The 18,825-nt window shown below is 37.0% G+C and overlaps 1 protein-coding gene across 6 annotated transcripts in view; it reads right to left on the reverse strand.

Annotated features, from left to right (window-relative positions):
• The window catches only part of nf1a (neurofibromin 1a), an 85,632-nt gene that overhangs the window by 56,459 nt on the left and 10,348 nt on the right, over positions 1-18,825 (reverse strand). For 4 of the 6 annotated variants that reach the window (XM_082179684.1, XM_082179683.1, XM_082179681.1 and 1 more), the window contains 27 exons: positions 17,911-18,101; positions 17,558-17,664; positions 17,291-17,358; positions 17,090-17,165; positions 16,824-16,981; positions 16,465-16,638; positions 16,225-16,353; positions 14,470-14,544; positions 13,765-13,896; positions 13,557-13,685; positions 12,960-13,073; positions 11,443-11,522; positions 11,233-11,356; positions 10,650-10,896; positions 9,410-9,483; positions 9,199-9,282; positions 8,780-9,124; positions 6,785-6,924; positions 6,496-6,618; positions 5,987-6,070; positions 5,754-5,870; positions 5,403-5,584; positions 5,100-5,311; positions 4,309-4,470; positions 2,863-2,966; positions 2,555-2,690; positions 888-950 (listed from right to left, as the gene is read on the reverse strand). In XM_082179684.1, the coding sequence (XP_082035810.1) occupies positions 888-950; positions 2,555-2,690; positions 2,863-2,966; positions 4,309-4,470; positions 5,100-5,311; positions 5,403-5,584; positions 5,754-5,870; positions 5,987-6,070; positions 6,496-6,618; positions 6,785-6,924; positions 8,780-9,124; positions 9,199-9,282; positions 9,410-9,483; positions 10,650-10,896; positions 11,233-11,356; positions 11,443-11,522; positions 12,960-13,073; positions 13,557-13,685; positions 13,765-13,896; positions 14,470-14,544; positions 16,225-16,353; positions 16,465-16,638; positions 16,824-16,981; positions 17,090-17,165; positions 17,291-17,358; positions 17,558-17,664; positions 17,911-18,101 (3,630 nt within the window). The remainder of the gene's footprint in view (positions 1-887; positions 951-2,554; positions 2,691-2,862; positions 2,967-4,308; positions 4,471-5,099; positions 5,312-5,402; positions 5,585-5,753; positions 5,871-5,986; positions 6,071-6,495; positions 6,619-6,784; positions 6,925-8,779; positions 9,125-9,198; positions 9,283-9,409; positions 9,484-10,649; positions 10,897-11,232; positions 11,357-11,442; positions 11,523-12,959; positions 13,074-13,556; positions 13,686-13,764; positions 13,897-14,469; positions 14,545-16,224; positions 16,354-16,464; positions 16,639-16,823; positions 16,982-17,089; positions 17,166-17,290; positions 17,359-17,557; positions 17,665-17,910; positions 18,102-18,825) is intronic. The other 2 variants (XM_082179685.1, XM_082179682.1) reach the window with 1 other exon arrangement.

The following is an 18,825-nucleotide window of genomic DNA, read 5'->3' on the forward strand; positions in this document are numbered from 1 at the left end:
TTGTAAAAAGCATATTATTAAGCAATAAAAAAAGACCATTAAAATGCAACATGCTTTACAACATCATGGTCATGTGGTGAAGATCCCAGCAAATGCCAAAAAGAAAGGAAATGAGAAAAATACAAACAGACAGAAAATTAAAAGATGGGAATTAGACATTTTACACCATTACATACATTATTATACATGCATATGCACCAATGGTTTCTCAAAGTGAAAACATGCACAACCATTGACTTGAAGACGACCCATAGAGCACATGACAGAAGCCAGAGTAGCGCCAACATGTTCATCAGATCGTATTTAACGCATGCAAATCACTTAACACCTTCATTAAAAGTTTTCCAAGAAAGACAAGATTCTTCCAGAAGACAAAATACAGATTCATAATGTTTTCCTATTTAAAGTATATACGCTCTGAGAAGGTAGACCAAGTCAGTACCAGGCTCCAGGACTGCAAATATGTAGATATTGCAGTCTTCATGTTAGAATAGACCTTAAACCCTCACAAAGAAACAGTCTTCTGCTTTACCACAAGACATAGAAAAGCTGAACTGATCCCACCAACCCGCCATCACTGACCCAGTCCACAACGGTAAAAAAGAAAAGAAAAAAGGTTGGTCCAAAGCAGTACAATTATTTTGCTTATCTCTGCGTTTTCCCCACTATGTTGAGTTGAAAATGGACGTGTCTTCGTAAGAAAACCATGTTTTACACAGGTGTTTCTGAACATGTTCTGGCGAAAAACAACTCAAAACCATGAAAAAAAAAAATCAGAATATATGAAATAATATATTGAAAAGCAACACGTTGCATTTATGGTATGAAGAAACCCAAACTAATAATAAATGGCAGCTAAAGAAAAAATTAAATGCTAAAACACTTACGGATTTTTTGTTTTCCTTTTTTTCTTTAACAGTGGCTTTATTCAGAAGGGAGTGGCAAGTAGCCTACAGGGCAGAGATGAGCACAGAGAGGTCACAGCAGCTACACAACTGTACTCAGCACAGCCACAGTGCATACAGACACAATGAAGGAGCAGACAACACAACCACTGCCTTCCTAACAGCTGATCTACCAACAGTTTCATTCATTTCAGGGATTAAGAAACACCGGCTGATGCTTTCCAAGCAGAACGTGAAGCAAAGGCTGCAAAGATACTACAGTGGAGAAGGGAGAGCGAGCTTTCGGCCCAAGCAAACAAAGTATGAATACATAAAGAGCGTGAAGATATTAGCGGAAATGAAAGACCAGAATAGGTGTCAATGAGGATATAAGTGGACCGTGCAGAAGATAAAAGGAAGTGTGTAGCAGGACTGATGGATGTAGCTCATTTGGTACGGCGAGTTATCAATATTTTCATTCTGTTATCCCAGAAAGGAAAGACTGTATGTTTTAAATGTGTGTATCTACTAAACGGAAACCTTTAGGAGCTCACTAGCATAGAGATGACCTCCAATCTATCTAGATGCCACAAAACTATCATTTTGATTTAATGGGGACTTACTGAGCCAAACATCACAACCCGATCCTCGTGATTACAAACAAGACAAGAAAGGCCATGAAAGGAAAAGCCAAGAAAGGAAAAGAAACTACATGTAATTAGGAAAGAGGAAAAGAGAAGGTGTTTTCGTCATTCAGTGTTTTCTTTTCAAGTGTATGGATCACCGTCCACAAGATGGTGCCCTTGACAGAGTATCTGAGATGTGGCACTTTCGCCGGAAAACTAAAAAGAAGTTACACTACCAGCTACATAAACACCTCCCTCAATTTTCATAATGGAAAAAAAATAACCAAAATAATAATTTTTGTACACTCAAGTAGAAGCAACTTAAAATGTGGCCTGGATACATTGTTAAGAGTATATCAATATAGAAATGTTAACTTCAATGCCAAAGTCATTTGTGTGAAGTGTGATATATCTATACGGTTTATTGCAGCTGGGAGAATTGTGATTTGTACCTGCTCATGACATTTAAACTATCACAATGCATCTGCAAGCAATGTTAAAATATGTTTGCTTTCCAAAATGAATCTGTAATGTCTGTTGTTGCATGTAGAGCATGGCAAATGATTCAGGAGACCTTTAATGCCATTTAAAATCATACTCTGATACATTAAACTTTAATGCAGATACTGGAAGTAGAATCATCCACCATAAAATGTAATTAGTTTAAAGTCAGTATTAAGAACAGATCGTAATGATTTAACAGTAAACTTTTTTTGCACTTTGAATGCCACAGTCCCACACTTCTTTAAAACATGTTAAAAAAAAAACTTACCAACCCCAAACTTTTTGAATGGCAGTGTATCTGAGGAAAACAATCTAATAAAACAAATAAAACTGTCTGATATATTCATTCACAGGCAGGCAGAGGTGAGCAGTAGTGCAAGAGGGGATAAGAGCAGTTTCTCTTGTTAGAAGTGACTGGAAGACTGATCAGTGGATGCCCAAGCATGAAAGACAGCCTCAATGCAGTCATTCAGAGGATGCAGTAACAGTGGTAAAAAAAGAAAGAAAGTAAAGCAGACTGGCATTAGGCAGTGAGCATACCTGATACAGACAGTGGCACACACTGCGCAGCTGTGGAGGAAACTCGCTTGAAGAGTTGATGATGGCCAGAAAGAAGCGGTCTGTGATTTGCAGCAGGTTCTTCTGGTTCTCCTCAAGGTTCTCCGCTGGTTCGAGCCTAAAGAGAAGACAGAAAAGTTAAAAAATTCGGAAGAATGCCGACGATAAAAAACCCTCTGTACTTTGAAGAGTTTTTCAATGTACAGCATGAAGAACTTCATCAAAAGTGAAATGAAAGCATGGCCTGAATAAACCGTGTCAATAATATGAGTTTAACTAGGTAAACATGCCTGGTGGGGTCCACTTCAAAACTGATCTGCTGCCACTCTGGAGTGGTGATGATTCCTTTCAACAGCGGTTCCAGAAGCTTCTGTAGATATGCAGCTCCATACACCTGCAAACAGGGTGCCAGGCTTTAAGTGCATATACACTATTGTTTAAAAGTTTGGGGCCATTAAGATCTTATTTTGTTGCTATTATGCATCTTCTGAAGAGAGTACATAATCTCATGATCAATACACAGGCGAAGAAGATATCAGCGATAAAGACAGCAATACCATAAGTAAACATATGCATGTGTAAAATATGCATAAGCTGACAAAGAAAAAAATTAAAATAACGTTGTTAATGGACTAAATCTTCTCCATCTATGTTTTGATCATCGTTCTGAATCCAATCCAGACGTAGTCTTTGACAAAAATGCATTTTTGCTCAAAATGTTTGTTTTTTATGAAACTTACCCACATTCAAGTGTTGATAAACAAATAATGCATGAAGCTAGAATAAAACAAGTTTTATTGTTTATTGATTTATTGCTTTTTTTTTTTGTAAAGCAAGAGGCCCTTTTCTTTTTTGTTGTTGTTGATATATTCAGATATTCATACAATGTATTCTGGGGGCCATGAAACTTATGAAAATGATCAAAAATATTGGCAGTGGCTGGCAACTTTCTTCAAAACCACTGGCGGGGAAAGAGTTACTAAAAATCTAGCTGTTCATAGTTTGTTCATATTAGTTCACAGTGCATTAAATAAATGCTAACAAATACAACATTTGATTTTAACAATGTATTAGAAAATGTTGAAATTAACAGCAATTAAGATTAATGTAGAAGTATTGTTAGCTCATAGTTCAAGTTAACTAATGAAACTGTATTATAAAGTGTTACCAATTTGCATTAAATGCATTGAATTGATTAAAAGTGACATTTATAATGTCACAAAAGATTTCAAGTAAATACTAAAGTTTCAATTTATCAAAGAATCCTGAAAAAAATGCAGCATGGTTTCCACAAAAATATTAGTTATTTAGTAAATATTAGTTGCAGCGCAACTGTTTTCAGCATTGATGATAATAAGAAATGTTTCTTGAGCACCAAATCAAAATATTAGAATGATTTCTGAAGGATCACGTGAAACTGATGCTGAAAATTCAGCTTTGCATCACAGGAATAAATTACATTTACAATACAAAACCGTTATATTAAATTGCAATTAATATTTCAAAATATTACATTTGACTGTATTTTTGATCAAGGAAATGCAGCCTTAGTGAGCACAAGAAACTTTCAATTACATAAAAAAAACCTTCCTGAACCCAAGCATTTGAACGATAGTACAAATCACCATATTATCAAGTCAAATAAATATTTGAGTCTCTCTTTGGAATATTTTGGCAAAGACTGCAAAGATATTGAAGACTGAAAATGTTCTATGACTGCCACTGTTTCACGTTACCTTAAAGCAAAAGGTCATAATCTTGCTGGCTAGGCTGTTTCCTCTGAAGAGGGTCTGCATAGAGTCGGCCAGCTCCACCTCTTTTGAGAACATATTCCATAGCAGCTGATACAGCAGATGGCGAGAGTCGAACAGTGTCACCAACACCCTGGCCAGCTCATCCTGAAAACCATCAGAACATTGAGCACAACAGCTCTCCAATGACCAACAATACACCCAATGTCTCTTAGTGAGCAAAACAGTGTTAAAGGGATAGTTTAAAAGCTATTTGACTTTTATCTTTTACAGAACAAAAGAAGACATTCTGAAGATAACTGGGAACCAAACAACAATGGACCATGCTGAATTCCAGTGTATGGATCAAAAAAAGAAAAGAAAAGCGATATCTCAAAATATCTTCTTTTATGGTCCACAGAAGTCAGTCAGTCAAACAGTTTTGGGTGAGTAAATGATAAGGGTGAGTAAATAATTTTTTGGTGAACTATAATTGTTTGGCCATTTCATAATAGCATGTAAAAATACAAAACTACATCAAAAACAATTCACACCGAATTTTAATTATTGTGTACACATTTTTTTATATTTTTTGAATGAATTATTCAGCATCTAAACCCTAGCTGAGTAAGGGAAAAAAGATGATCAAAATATGATATTTCTAACTCAACATGATAGAGTTTATAAACCTTTAAAGCCTTTTCATGCATGTTTTTTGAATAGGCCTGAACTCAATTGAAATATTCTTATTTTGTCAAAACTGTGTAAAGTTAAGCAGAGTTGTTAATATCTCTCACCCATTGAGAGCAAGGGACCACATTGGCCAGTGCCATGGCTATAGGCAGTTCGCCCTGATCTCCCATCATGGTGACCAGCTCAACAAGTCTCTCAAAGCGGTCTGCAAGCACCGTCTCTGCGAGTGTGTCGAACTCCGTCCCTTGCTGGAGGATCTTAGTGAGCACCTCCATAAACGTAGCCCGTGTCTGCAGGTCCTTATGGTACCCTAGACCTGTTCAGAGATATCAGAATCCTTTTTTTTCTTCACTCATAACGACTCACCAATTACAGTAAGAATCAATGATAATGTAAGTGCTTCTCACCAATGGAGTGCATGAGACCGCTGTCCACATTGGCGTTGAGCAGGTTAGACATGGCCAGCACCGTGCAGTGCCGCAAAGATGCCAGTCGTCTAGACATGCCACGTTTCCGCCCTGCCACCTGCTGGCCGTCTTCCTCGACCTCGCTGCAGTCATTCAACAGGTTCATGAACAGTGTGAAGTATCTAAAGGAGAAAGAGAAGAGATGAGTGCCCAGAAAACGGACCTTAAAGAGCCATATTAACCCCTCCCAAAAAAACACCTCATTTATTTTACACATTTTTTACATTGTTGCAGCAGCATAATAGGTCCTCTTTAAAGGACAAAACAAAAGAGTTGAATGAATGATCCTACTTGAGGAAGAGCTGAGATTTGGCCTCCATGAGCTCGACGCCATCACCCTCCTCGGGCTGCAGGGGAAGTCCAGCTAACAGTGAAACCACTGCCTCCATACTCGCTTGGTCCAGATCCCTGTACGACATGTTTGAATAAACACAGAATGAGAAAAGAACATGAAATTGGCAAAACCACAGGTTTTAAGAAACTAAACATTTAATAAACGCTATGAAACTGCAAAGGCGATATACCGGGTCAGACATTTGATGTCATCGTCCGCTGCTTGATTGGAGGTTCCCATCACCCAGTCTGTTAGGTACTCCACCATTTTATTTCTGAGAAAAGCAGCAAAGTTAGACATTCCATAACCTCATGATTCACAAATGAAATTATCACAACAAATCAAGATGACAATAATGGGTTTTTTTATGTGACAAAACAGAGATAGTGAGAAAATGCAAATCAGAGATGGATGAAAATAAAACGTATTACAAAAACAAACTGAAAAGAATACTTTTGTTAAGCAATGATGCATTTAAAAAATATATATATAAATGGCTTCTGAAAATCGGCTTTTTCCTTCACAGGAATAAATTAACATAGATAACAGTTATTTTAAATTGTAATAATATTTCACAATATTACTGTTCTTACAGTATTTTTGATTATATAAATGCAGCCTTGGTGATCATAAAAATATTTATTTCAAAAACAGTGAAAGAATACTATACCATTTTTGGACAGAATAGTGTAAATTTACCTGAATTTCATCTCTTGGCAGAAGGAGAGGTCGTCCCTGCGTTCCATCATCACCTCCACTAGCTGACACAGCTTGGTTTTAATCTGAATGGCATGGACAACATTCCCTAAAATGCGCACATACCTAAGAACGAGAGCGTGAGAGAGAGAGAGAGAGAGAGAGAGAGAGAGAGAGAGAGAGAGAGAGCATTAAGAAAAATCTTCAAATACTCTTTTCATCAAAACACCAACCATCCATGCAAATCCAGAGCTGATATTAAAACTAATAGCTATGAATAAGAGCATATTACCTAACCAGGTTGAGCATCATGGTCTCAATGCTGGCTTGACCGAGATGCTCTGAGCTTCCTTCAGTGTGACTGTCAAGCAAGTTCTTCATGATGGCGATGGTCTGCTCTACAAATAGTGTGTTCATGTCTGTAATGGGAACCTGGAGAAGAAAATAATTGAATTCAATTAAAATCAAATTTTTTTGTGTAAATCGTTCGTAAAGCCGTTCTGACATAAATGTTCGGATTCGCGAAAATGTTCATATTTTCAAAATATTAGTTGGTACGACAGAAATGTACACCTGCTCCCTACCACGTCTAAATGGTGCGTAAAACATTTTAACGTTCTGGGTGCTAATTTAGGCAAACTGATGACATTTGATGCACAACAATAATATTTCACAAGTTGATTTGCCCTGTCTTTTTTGTTTTGTTTTTTTAAACTGTTCAACCTTGGATAATAGGCAGCACTCGTCACTGTCACTTTTTACACCGTCCAATCACAGTGGAGGAGGGGCGGGACAAATACTACACCGACCTATCAATCTACTTGTACAAGACTGAACAACAATGGAGAAGTTAATCTTGCATTTTTATATTCAGTAATATTCTTCAAAATTAGATAGTATTTTTTTTTTTTTTTTTTTTTTAACCCTTATTTAACCAGGGAATCCTTTGAGAACAAGTCTCTTTTGCGAAGAAAATTAGATAGTAGTAACACATTACTGCCATGGATATTCTGTATCATAGCAACCAAAATATCTGGCTGTTTTCAGAAGAGCACCAGGCATTTTTTAGCTGGCTAAAAATGCTTTGGTGGACACACGATAATTGAATATTTATTGCTAGGCATATGGCCAATTAGTCTTTTTAGGATTTATGCAATATACTGGAGCCAAATCTGAGAAGGAAGTTCAGAAGATTCCACGGTGTTCCTGGACATGAAATTTGCGTAGTTGTAACTCATGGCCGGGGATTATGCTAATTATTAATTAGCATGAACGCACACCCTATTTCCGAATGTTTGGAATTCATTCGTATACACGTTTAACTACCGAATCTGTGTTATACGAAGCATTTGTGAATCCGGAAGAGAGTTTTCATAAAGGTCCATTTTATGCGCAAATTACTTTGAATTTGCTCGTATATTTACATAGGTTTCATCAATTAGGCCCATTCTTTTAAAGCAGCTTTACAGAAAATGTATGTTTATCTGTGATCAGAGGTGACTTTCCAGAAGTGACTTTCCAAGTAATGTCCAAATGGCAATGGACAGATAACACAAATAATTTTTGTATTTTGTCAGTTTGATAACATGTATTCATTTAGGCAGAAACAATGAGCTCATTAAAGCAATTATTACAAGTTGTGACAGTAATGATTACAATATTAAGAACATTTAGCAGTTGTGTTTGTTGATTCAGAGATGAAGATGCTGATAATATTACATCAAATGAAAAGTAACAAACGTTTTCTGGTTCAATGCATGTCAGAACATTCTAGATTAAATAGATCAGAGTGCTGAGTGGACAGTATTTAAAAAGACTGCATAGTCTGGATTGATTTGACAACAAAGGTTTCCTGCCACCTTGTGTCCAAAACTATACATGACTGGATTTTAGAGAAGGCATTTGAATGCTGGTTAAGTTTAGTAATGTGTTGTATCTATTGTTAGAATGGCCAGTTTACTGAATTAAAAAAATGCAGCATTAATTTAGGAGAATTTTAGCGATGTGAAATTTTCACGACAATTAGTGATTTTGTTGTACTGATTTTACATTCATTTAATGTATTTAGTAAATATGATCAAATCAAAGAATATAGTCAGTAAAATCAGTATCAAATAATATAAATACATTTTGCATAAAATTATTTAATACTATAATAAATATATTATTGATAAATCTTTCTTCTTTTTTACTTTAATGTTAACAATTTCTTTGTAAGACTGATCTTTATATTCTGAGTATGTTCTAACATGATATCTAATCCTATGTCATAGCTAGCATCTCTTACCGGACCCTGGGTGTCAAAAAACCGTCCGATGCTGTTGCGTAGCTTGTTGAAGAGCATGGGGTAGAGAGCTGGACTGAGCTCCAGTCCAACTAGGTCCTTGACGTTGGTGCGAATCTGCATGCCCACCTTCTCATGTGTACAGACCATCAGAGCCAGCAGACGCTCTAGAAACCTGTTAAGAGACGTCTCGCTGTTCACCTCACAAGAGCCCATGGAGATCATGGAGCCCTTGCGTTCGGTCAGGGGGCCCATGGGAGGGCTGTAGGTGCCTAGGCTAGGGGTGCTGCGCTGCTGGAGACAAACCCCTCCGAGGGCACACAAGAAACCTGTCATGTTGATCCACTCCTGAGGACAGAGAGAAAACAGTTAGCAGGGGTGTGGAAACTATATAACTGACTGATCAGTCTAGTTTTAACTACCTGTCCATCTTCCACTTTGTTTTTCGGGTGGTTGAGTATCTGTTTAGTGGCCTGCTCCCATTTTGCGTGTGTGTCTTCCCATGCCTAATATTGAAAAAGATCAAATTTGAGTCAACTAAAGATAAGAGAGAAGTTGAGAAAGAGCTATAATAAAAAAAAAAATCTGAAACACGCATATGTAGACAGTAGAAACACACAATGATATCCTCACCTCTATGTTTCCAGCTGTTGGGTGCTTTATCCTTCTTAACAGTGCCATCACTCTCTTTTGAAGTGTGTTGCGTCCTGAACGCACAAACGAACATATAGTTTAAGGGCTGTTTTATTTAGCAATGAGACCAAGAACCCATGCCATGAAATCAAACATTTTTAAAGGGGTGGTTAATTATGATTTCACTTTTTTAACTTTAGTTAGTGTGTAATATTGCTGTTTGAGCATAAACAACATCTGCAAAGTTACAATGCTCAAAGTTCAAAGAAAAGGGAGATATTTGCTTTTAAAGAAATTCCTTTTAAACAGCTGGTAGGGACTACACAAGCTTCCTCCCGGGTTAGTGACATCACAAACCCTAGAATTTACATAAACCCCGCCCCCAGAACATGATTTATAGATTAGCAAGACAGAATATGCTAATCAATGACTAGAAGATAACTACACATAAGCTACATAACTTCATCAGCTAACCATTCAGAAATGTCCTGTTTCTTCTACATGTTGTCACTTCTTGAGTCTCTCCATCTTTCTGACTTTGGTTTGAACATAAAAGGCTAAAAGTGTTTTGAAATTTTGCACTGCAAAAGTCACTCCTATGCTGGGAGCAGCAGCTCATTTGCATTTAAAGGAACAGACACAAAACGGTGCGTTTTTTCTCACCCTCAAAAAATTACAATTTTAACATGCTATATTAAAAATATCTGTGGGGTATTTTGAGCTAAAACTTCACATACACACTCTGGGGACATCAAAGACTTATTTTACATCTTGTGAAAAGGGCATTACACCACCCCTTTAAAACAATTGAATGATTCATTGTTCCCATATCAGCATCAAATGCTATATTTGTGGCAATAAATAAAATAGAAATCACACCATGAAATAAATAATGTTTATTTTGCCATATCAGTATGAAATGCTAAATCATGACCATTTACTTCATTAGCCATATCAGTATGAAAAATTATTTAGTCACATCAGTATCAAATGCTTTATTCAAAAATAAATAATTGTCTTTTTATCTTTCAATGATCTTCCGTAGCATTTGATAGAAAATCTGTAAAAACATAAAAATAAATTAAAAGTAACTCTTTTTTTTTCCTTTACAGAACCTTAGATCACAAGGAGTCCATGAAACCTCAGTGGTACTCGACCTTAGCTGAATTTTGGTGGAAAGATTATAGTGTCCCACGAGTTTAAAGCTGATTCCATGTTACAAAGACGGTTAACCACTAACCTGTAGCCATCATATTGCTGACGGAGGCGAGCTCTATGAAGGTGTTGTAGTTGGGCAGGACCGTGTGCACGGGCAGCTCGTCCACACTGCAGCGGATGTCCGCCTCCTCACAGAGATGCCGGAAGCAGGACATGGCCACCAGCACAGCCTCTGCGTCAGGGCTCCACAGGAAGGTGTAGAGACACACCTCCAGCTTGGTCTGAGCCTGTTTGCTGATGGGGATGAGACTGCCCTGTGTGGCACACTCCTGCAGACCAACAGAGCAAATAATGAGCTTATTTCATCTGGGTGGACAATTTTCACAGAATTCAGGATGAATTTTTTTTTTTTTAGATAGATTTCGGTATCAAATTTTGATTTAAAAACATTATTGATGCAGATTTACTGTTTACAAAAAAATTACAAAAATAAATGACTACCCAAAAAGTCTGCTTCTACAAAAGGTGATAAAAAATATTGTTCAAACATCACATTTTATGCGTAAAGACTTAACTAATAATTCTGAACTAAAGAGCACAGAACCACGGGTTAAAAATCAAGAACCTGATATCAGTTATGATTCTCTCAGATGAAAACGGTTTACCTTGTTCTTTAAGAGAAACTTGTTCCTGCATATGAGAATCTCCCTGAGCCACTTTAGTATCTCTGTACTGTTGATCATCTGGTGTCCAATCAGCTTCTTACAGATCAGAAATAAGACCTGAGAGCTGAGATGAGAATAAGGAGAATATAGTAAGATAATCTTTCCACTCGCCAACTTAACAACTTCAACCAACCTTAACAACATGCCCACCTGATGTCCCAGAAGGTCTCAATGGGTGCATCAGGGTTCCACAGCTCAATGGTTTCTGGCTGATGTAAGACCAGCAATGCCTGGAGGAGAATGAGCAAATCACTTGTTTTAATAAAAAATTCTCAATTCTAAGGGTTCAGAGTAGCAGTGTTATTTTAGTATTATTTATATACTAATACAGTATTTATTCATATTTTAAAAAAAATTAAGTTATTTATTTTTCATTTCAATTTTAGTTAAATTTGTCATTTTGTTATGTGCTTTTGTCATTTTTAATAGTTTTATATATATTATAATGCAATAAAGTAATATAATAACGTAATACTAACGTAATAAAGTAATACTAATGTAATAAAGTTGTATTAACGTTACTGTTAGTTTAAGGAGGCGAACATTTAAGTTACGTTTAACGTCCACCTCCTCCTTCCATGAACTTGAACTTTGTTACGGTTACGTTTGATCACCAAATATTGTATGGTGGAGAAAATGCTGTATTACTGTTACAACAAATAAAGCGCTCTCTGATTATGCAACATTAACCGCTTGACAAAATAGTGTTGTCTGATCTACCTTTTTGGGTACAAACTTTGGTGTTTCCATGGTTTCTACGGAAGTAAAACTGGAAATCATGGGTTGCGAGGATTTGACAACCGTAAAATTGGCCAAATGACTTTACCGGTAAATACACAAATAAGCAGTTCACACAAGCAACGGCGTTCCGGCTTTTTACCAGAAAGAGACAATTCACACATCAGCTCCAAAATACCGGTAAATACTGTGATGTCAGTCATCGGAAGTGATCTATAAACGCCATGCCGTTGTCTTCATCTGCCCGCATGAGGAGAAGCACTTTAGTTTCACTATCTGACAAAACATTTTGATGTCTGAGTGAAAGGCATAAGGGGATGATCAAACAGAACACGCTTTTGCTCTTAAAAAACACGAGGCGCGCATAATGGTACCCAACTGCAGAGCCACAGCGCTGATGAATGGAAAAGAAGGCTGGGTCTTGAGTGCGACACATTGAAAAAGCTGCGAGATGTGGCGCAACGGTCAAAGATGATTATCTAGCGTATATTTAAATAGAATAACTATTCAAAAGCTTACTGTAAACAGCGATGAGTAATCACGTCATCTCCATAAGAACTTTACCATTGGCCCAAAGCAGACTTCTTACGTGCTCATACGGTAATCTTCATTCCAAGTCCACACAGAAAACATTACCGGTAATTTATACAATTTTCAGTGATAAACCTATCCTACAATAACTCTTCTGTTAAAAAACCTCTGTCGATCTGACTATCCAATGGGTGGGGATACAAAAATGTGGAAATATAATCTGTAGTTTTCACGAAAGCCCTGGAGCTGTCAATAGTCGTACTTTTGGTGACAAATAAATGGAGAATGAGTAAGCATTGTTAATTTATATAAACTACTGACACCGTAACAATACTAATACATTGCATAGTAGTGAGGGACACTATGCATAAAACATGGAAAGAAACAAACAGTCATACCTCCATGGCTTCTTGGGAATGCTCAGCACTGTGTGTGAGAGGAACCAGCTGGACCAGACCTTTGATGAGCTCAGCTGTGCTGTTCTGGATCTCTTGACCAGGCTTCCCTGGGTTCTGATGGTGTGAAAATGCAATTAGTCAAGTCAAATTTGATCAGAATCATCCTTAAACAACAACTCTGTGCTAAGTTTACATGTAGACACACTATTTTATCCAAAAATCATAATTCACATCAAATCATGTAAAGGAAGGAGCGTGAAAAATGAGAACGATTTTTCTATGAAAAAGTTATCTTAAAATAATAATAAAAATAAAGAATAATAAATCCACATGTAAAAACGAATCTGGATAATCCAGGATTTAAACCAATCAGAAAACATTTAGCCTAGAAAACACAAACACTGTTTGATTAGAGCTTCTTATGAGAATTAAAGGAGCAACAGGTCTAAGGTGACGTGCTTAGCTGTTCTGACATTAAAATACTTTCTCCAATCCTAGCGTAATATTCTGAGACATATGCTGATACAAAAGGAGACTCATAATAATATTAACAAAATCTAACTGATTATTTAATCCATATTACTGCCCTGTACTCACATGCAGCATTAGTTTGGGGTCAGCGTGAATGAGTTTGACCAGCGCCAGCAGCAGAGAACGCGAATCAAGGTCTGTGGACTTCTCTTTGAACTTTAAACTAGTTGTCATTTTCTCTTTAAATGTCAGACTCTGCAAGAAAAAGACATGCTATTTATACATAATGAACCGTATGGATGATAATGTGTCTCAGTGTATAGAATTGTCTTACTGGTGTCATCCTCAGAGGTGGATGGGCACTGAGACTCTGAATCACTCGGCCCAGTGTGTCTGCAAACATGGTGCGCAGTTCTCCTGAGTAGCAGTAGATGGCGTCAATCTTCGGCCACCAGTCCAAGTGAGACTAGTAGGAACATGAACATGAAATATTAATCATCAATGAACAGCAAAATTAAAGCAATTAAAGCACACTTCTGTAGTGAGACGATGCTGTTCTCACTGAATGCGATTTCATTGTGAAAGTTTTAATAAGGCATTATTACTGATGGTTCCCCTAACATTATTATACAAGTAAGTGTATAAGTTGATAAGTGTAAATACTTATACTACATACCCTCATATACACAAATTTCGTCACCAGAATAGTATGCGCGTACTGCATGCCTGCTACATGATTTTTGTACTTTGAAAGGCTGTGTGTTTGACTGTACGCATATGCTAGCATACGTGTTAAAAAAATAAAATAAAATAAAAATACTTTGGCCTTAAATGGCAATTGAAAATCTGATCACAAATTTTCATTTAAATATTATAATAATAATAATAATTGACATAATATTTAAAATTACTTTTGCATCACCTAACAGTAAACTTTTACTTATGCTGTTGGGAATTGTCAACTCTCATTACAAATGAATGACTTTAGAGCACCGCAAATCATGGTCAGTGTGAATGGCCATAAAGAAATCATACTTACATTTGTGATAATTTTGTGCAGGGAGTTGACCAGGACGAAATGGAAGGTAGGAGGAGAAGTCGAGGCCAGACATACCTAGTAAAGAAATTCATTTTATTAAAAAAATATCTCTGTGAAAATATTACAACATAGATGTGGCAATGATTTTACAACAAACCATAGAGAAAATCATGCACCTTGAGTATAGCGGTTAACAAACTTTTAATGGCACCGACTGAACTTACCGAGAACCGATTCACATTAAATCAATCAGTGCCAAATTTCGGTACCTGATAACACATCTGGGCACGAGAGTAAGACTATTTAAATACGAATCCTGCATGTTCTGCGTGTCTCTGTGTGAATGAGTGGCGCAGACGCATGGTTTAATTTACCACACACACACTGAAGCACGCGTGACGCTCGCTGTGTTTTTCAGCCTCTGCAGTCTCACTATATGAGAACATGAATGCATTTCCAGACAGAGCCGCTTTCACAGTCACAGAAGTTCACCAGCATTACAGTTTCATTTAAGAAAAACTATCGTTATATCATTAACACACGGAAACTCAAAAGGTCTTCACCACAACCCGTCAAAATAAAAGTTTGGTTTAACTTGATATATTAGGGTTGTACAGTAGAATTTAGATCTCAATTTAATAATAATACTAACACTAATAATAATAAATTATTATCAAACATTTATTTAAGGAATAATCACACTTTTTCTTCTGTTGTAATTTTAATAGTATAAAGCTCAGTTGTGCCGCATGTTGTTTGACAAAAAAAAGTTTAATTTCATATAAAAGATAAATTCAATTAATGTTTTATGTTTTCATTTGATTACTAGAAAATTCACAACAGAATTTGTGGAAAACAAAACATTTCATAGAAACGAATTTTTTTAATTTTTTTTTATATTCAAGCATCACAGACAATGGCAGAAAGCGACCAAGGCAGCTCTGGCATAATGTCAATAACAATAACAAATGACTTAGTTTCTTTACAGTTATTGAGGCAAACATGCCTGAATTACCGAAAAAAAGGTAATTTAAGGTAAAGGCAAAAGGTAAAGGCAAAAATCTCAACGGTACCCAACCCTATTTCCATCCACCTATTTTTATGCCCATTTTGGGATTTCGCATAAAAAATATGCTGGATGGAAACACCAAGATGCACAAATTATAAAATTGCGCATAAAAAAACATGCACAGAATTGATCATTCTGAAATGCCAGAGACAAAGTCTGTCATCAAAATGATTTGGTATAATGAACTGTCTCCCAGAACTGTCTTACACGATTGCGCTCCCAAAAACCTGGCATGATGTGGCATCTGAACGCAAGAAAACATGATAGCGTTTATTGCGTTTCGCATGCATGCATGCTCTGGGGCGCAAGTCATTTATGATATAGGAAAAAAAGAGCCACAGTGGCTTCTCCAATTGCAGCAACTTCTATTTTTATTTGAGATATTTTGCGCCAATTGTGTTCTCTTGAACACCTGGGACGGAAATGCTGCTTTATCCGCAAATGTTTTATGCGATCTTCCAATTTTGTGCATAAGTTAAATTCACAACTTTGAATGGAAACATAGCTACAGAAATTTGACATTTTCAGCTTAATAATTTTTAGGTTTGTACTGTTCAAATAAATGTTGATTAGCTGAATACGGTGTGATAGTAATAGTATTAAATTTTGGGTTAGTGATTGTCTCTTATTTGCTATAATTACCTTGAAACATGCTGAATGCTATAACATTCAGTAACTGAGCTTACCTTAAAATGCTGGTTGTTACGGGGATTGACACGATAACATGACACAAAGCAGTCGATCATCAAATCCACATCGGCGCTCTGGCAGCCCGCACCCCTCGAAAACGGTTTAGTGGGGTTAAAAAGAAGACCCTGAGAGAAAAGAGAGTAAAGTTACACACAACAAGCAAAACAGAAACGAACATTTAATTTCCTTCAGACTTCAATTGCTCTGTACTTAACTGAGAAAGTGGTCCTTCTTACCTTAAGGTCCATGACGATGGACTGAACTAGGAGAAAGATTACAGAATTGTCCTCCCAGTTGATGTATGTGCAGGCTTTACAAAGTTTGACACATGCAACGGCCGCACTCTCAGTCAACTGTCTGCTGCCACTGTGTTGTCCCAGAGCCTTCCGTAGACTTTCAACAAATGACTTCTGTTGAAGACAACAAAACAGCTAGTTTTGTCTGCAAAGCATTTGTATACACAAAATATTTGTCTGTCATTGCTTACATTGCTCAACTGCTACATAAAAGACTTTGGGAACAAAAGGAGTAGACTCAAATGATAAAACACTGAGTAGGAATAGCAGTCTGTGTAATTCACTGTGTGAACTCTGACCTTGTTAGCTTTCTCCTCTCCCCCTACTTCTTTGGTGATGCTCTGAGTGATCTCTGGACAGAGGATGAGGAGGATGATCTGTAACGGCCACACAGCAGCCTTTCTCTTTGCGCTCTCTGCAAAACTATCTACCAGGTCGAACAGTCTTTCTGCACAGTCTGCATACACAGAAACGGAGAGTTTAACCTCTGTCACAACGAAACATGGATTTCATCAAGCAAACTAGTAAAGAAGTCAGTTAGGATATGAATTATTGTGCCACTCACCGGCCATGTCAGTCTGGGGTCTCTGATAAAGCATAGTGAACTCATCAGGATAGTGTTCAACCCAGTTCCAGAAGGCCTGATACAATCATATCAGATATATTTACTATTATTACCTTGCATATGAAGAGAATTATTAAATAAAATAAAATATATGTGTATATATCTGTTTTAATCTATTGTACTGTTTACAAAAGCACATACCTTTTCCAAACTGCTGATTACTGCAAGCTGGGCTGGCTTTTTCAAAGATTTGAATTTAAGTACTGTTTCTAAAGGGAACATACAGGAAGTTATCAAGCAAAACAAGACTATATATTTATTTAAATCACTGCATTTGTGGTTTAATACTTGCACTGTGTCATATTGTGATTCTAATTTTAACTGTGCAGCCCTAAATTACCCATAAAATTTGTCATCAATAATACATTTTCAAAATACTGAGGCAGAACAAAACATAGCATGCTTTACCTTGTAGCAGTCTCTTTAACTTGGAGCAGTCTACATTGATGTACTGGATAAGCTCAATGTCATGGACATCCACTGTGTCCTCTGTACAAACTGTGAGCTCCTGCAACCTATGTGAAGACATTGGTACATTAACGTTCATAATTAATGATGACTTTAAATGGTTAATTAGTAGCTAACTATGCAAAACCCAGCCCAACATTCATACATATCACAAAGACTTATATTGGACTTATAATAGGCTTACAATGTTTATAATAAGCAAGTTTTATGCAGGTATTTTTGGGGCTGATTCACACATTGAAAGCGGTCCTAGAACAGAGCCCTGTGGTTCCCCCAGTGTGTTAGAGAGGTACCTGGTGGAGATACGACTGAAGACAGCATTGAAGTTGTTGCAGCTGAGAGAGAAGAGCACGGCAGAGGCGGAGCTGCGCAGCTGAGCGGCGTGCTGCTGGCCCTCACGGTACGAGTGCAGGAAGTGACAGATTTCAGGCAGCAACTGTTTTACCAACATGGCCTCATCCAGCCTCAGGCAGTCCTTGGGTTGCTGATGATGCACACAAACACACAGTATACCTTTTATTTATTTTCTCTTTTTTATTGTGTCCATCTACTGTGTTTTAAATGATAATTATTATTGTGTGTACATTATTTTACTGCTGTGGTGTCTGCTGTTTTTGTAAAACACACACAAAAAAAAGGGTTGTCCATAGGTGGCTAAAATGTCAAAATGATAAAATGATAAAAATGACTTATAAAAGTAGTAAGCAAGCTGAAAACCAGACTAAAACTACAGCGAGTTGAAAGCACTTCAGGATCAGCAGCAAGCAGGAAAGGGGGAAGAGAACAGAAATGAAATCCAATAACAAAGCACCCAACTAACACATTAGTGGATCAATGCACTGCACGGATTCTGGGTCAAGCTGAACACCCTAAATGTGTGACAATAATGGCAGAGGGGAAGTTCTGTACTTTCGGGGCAAAAAATCATGTCTGCCAAAACAAGTTAATGAAAAAAATTCATAGTTGTCTTGAAGGTTCTTTTAGTAAAAGAATTGAATCCTGAACAGCAGTAAACTGTATTTTCTCTAAGTATACATCCCCATCTCAATGACAAAAGGAAATGACAAAAAGAATTTTGTAAAAACAAAACCAAACGCACAGGACATAGAACAGCTGTGTAGCATCTGGTTAAGCGAAAATTCATAATCTATACAGGAAAGTCCAGACGATCTCAAGACAAGGAAACACCTGCAAATGTAATAATGTTC

Source organism: Leuciscus leuciscus, assembly GCF_965113295.1.
Source record: "Leuciscus leuciscus genome assembly, chromosome: 9".
In the NCBI taxonomy this organism is placed as follows: Eukaryota; Metazoa; Chordata; class Actinopteri; order Cypriniformes; family Leuciscidae; genus Leuciscus; species Leuciscus leuciscus.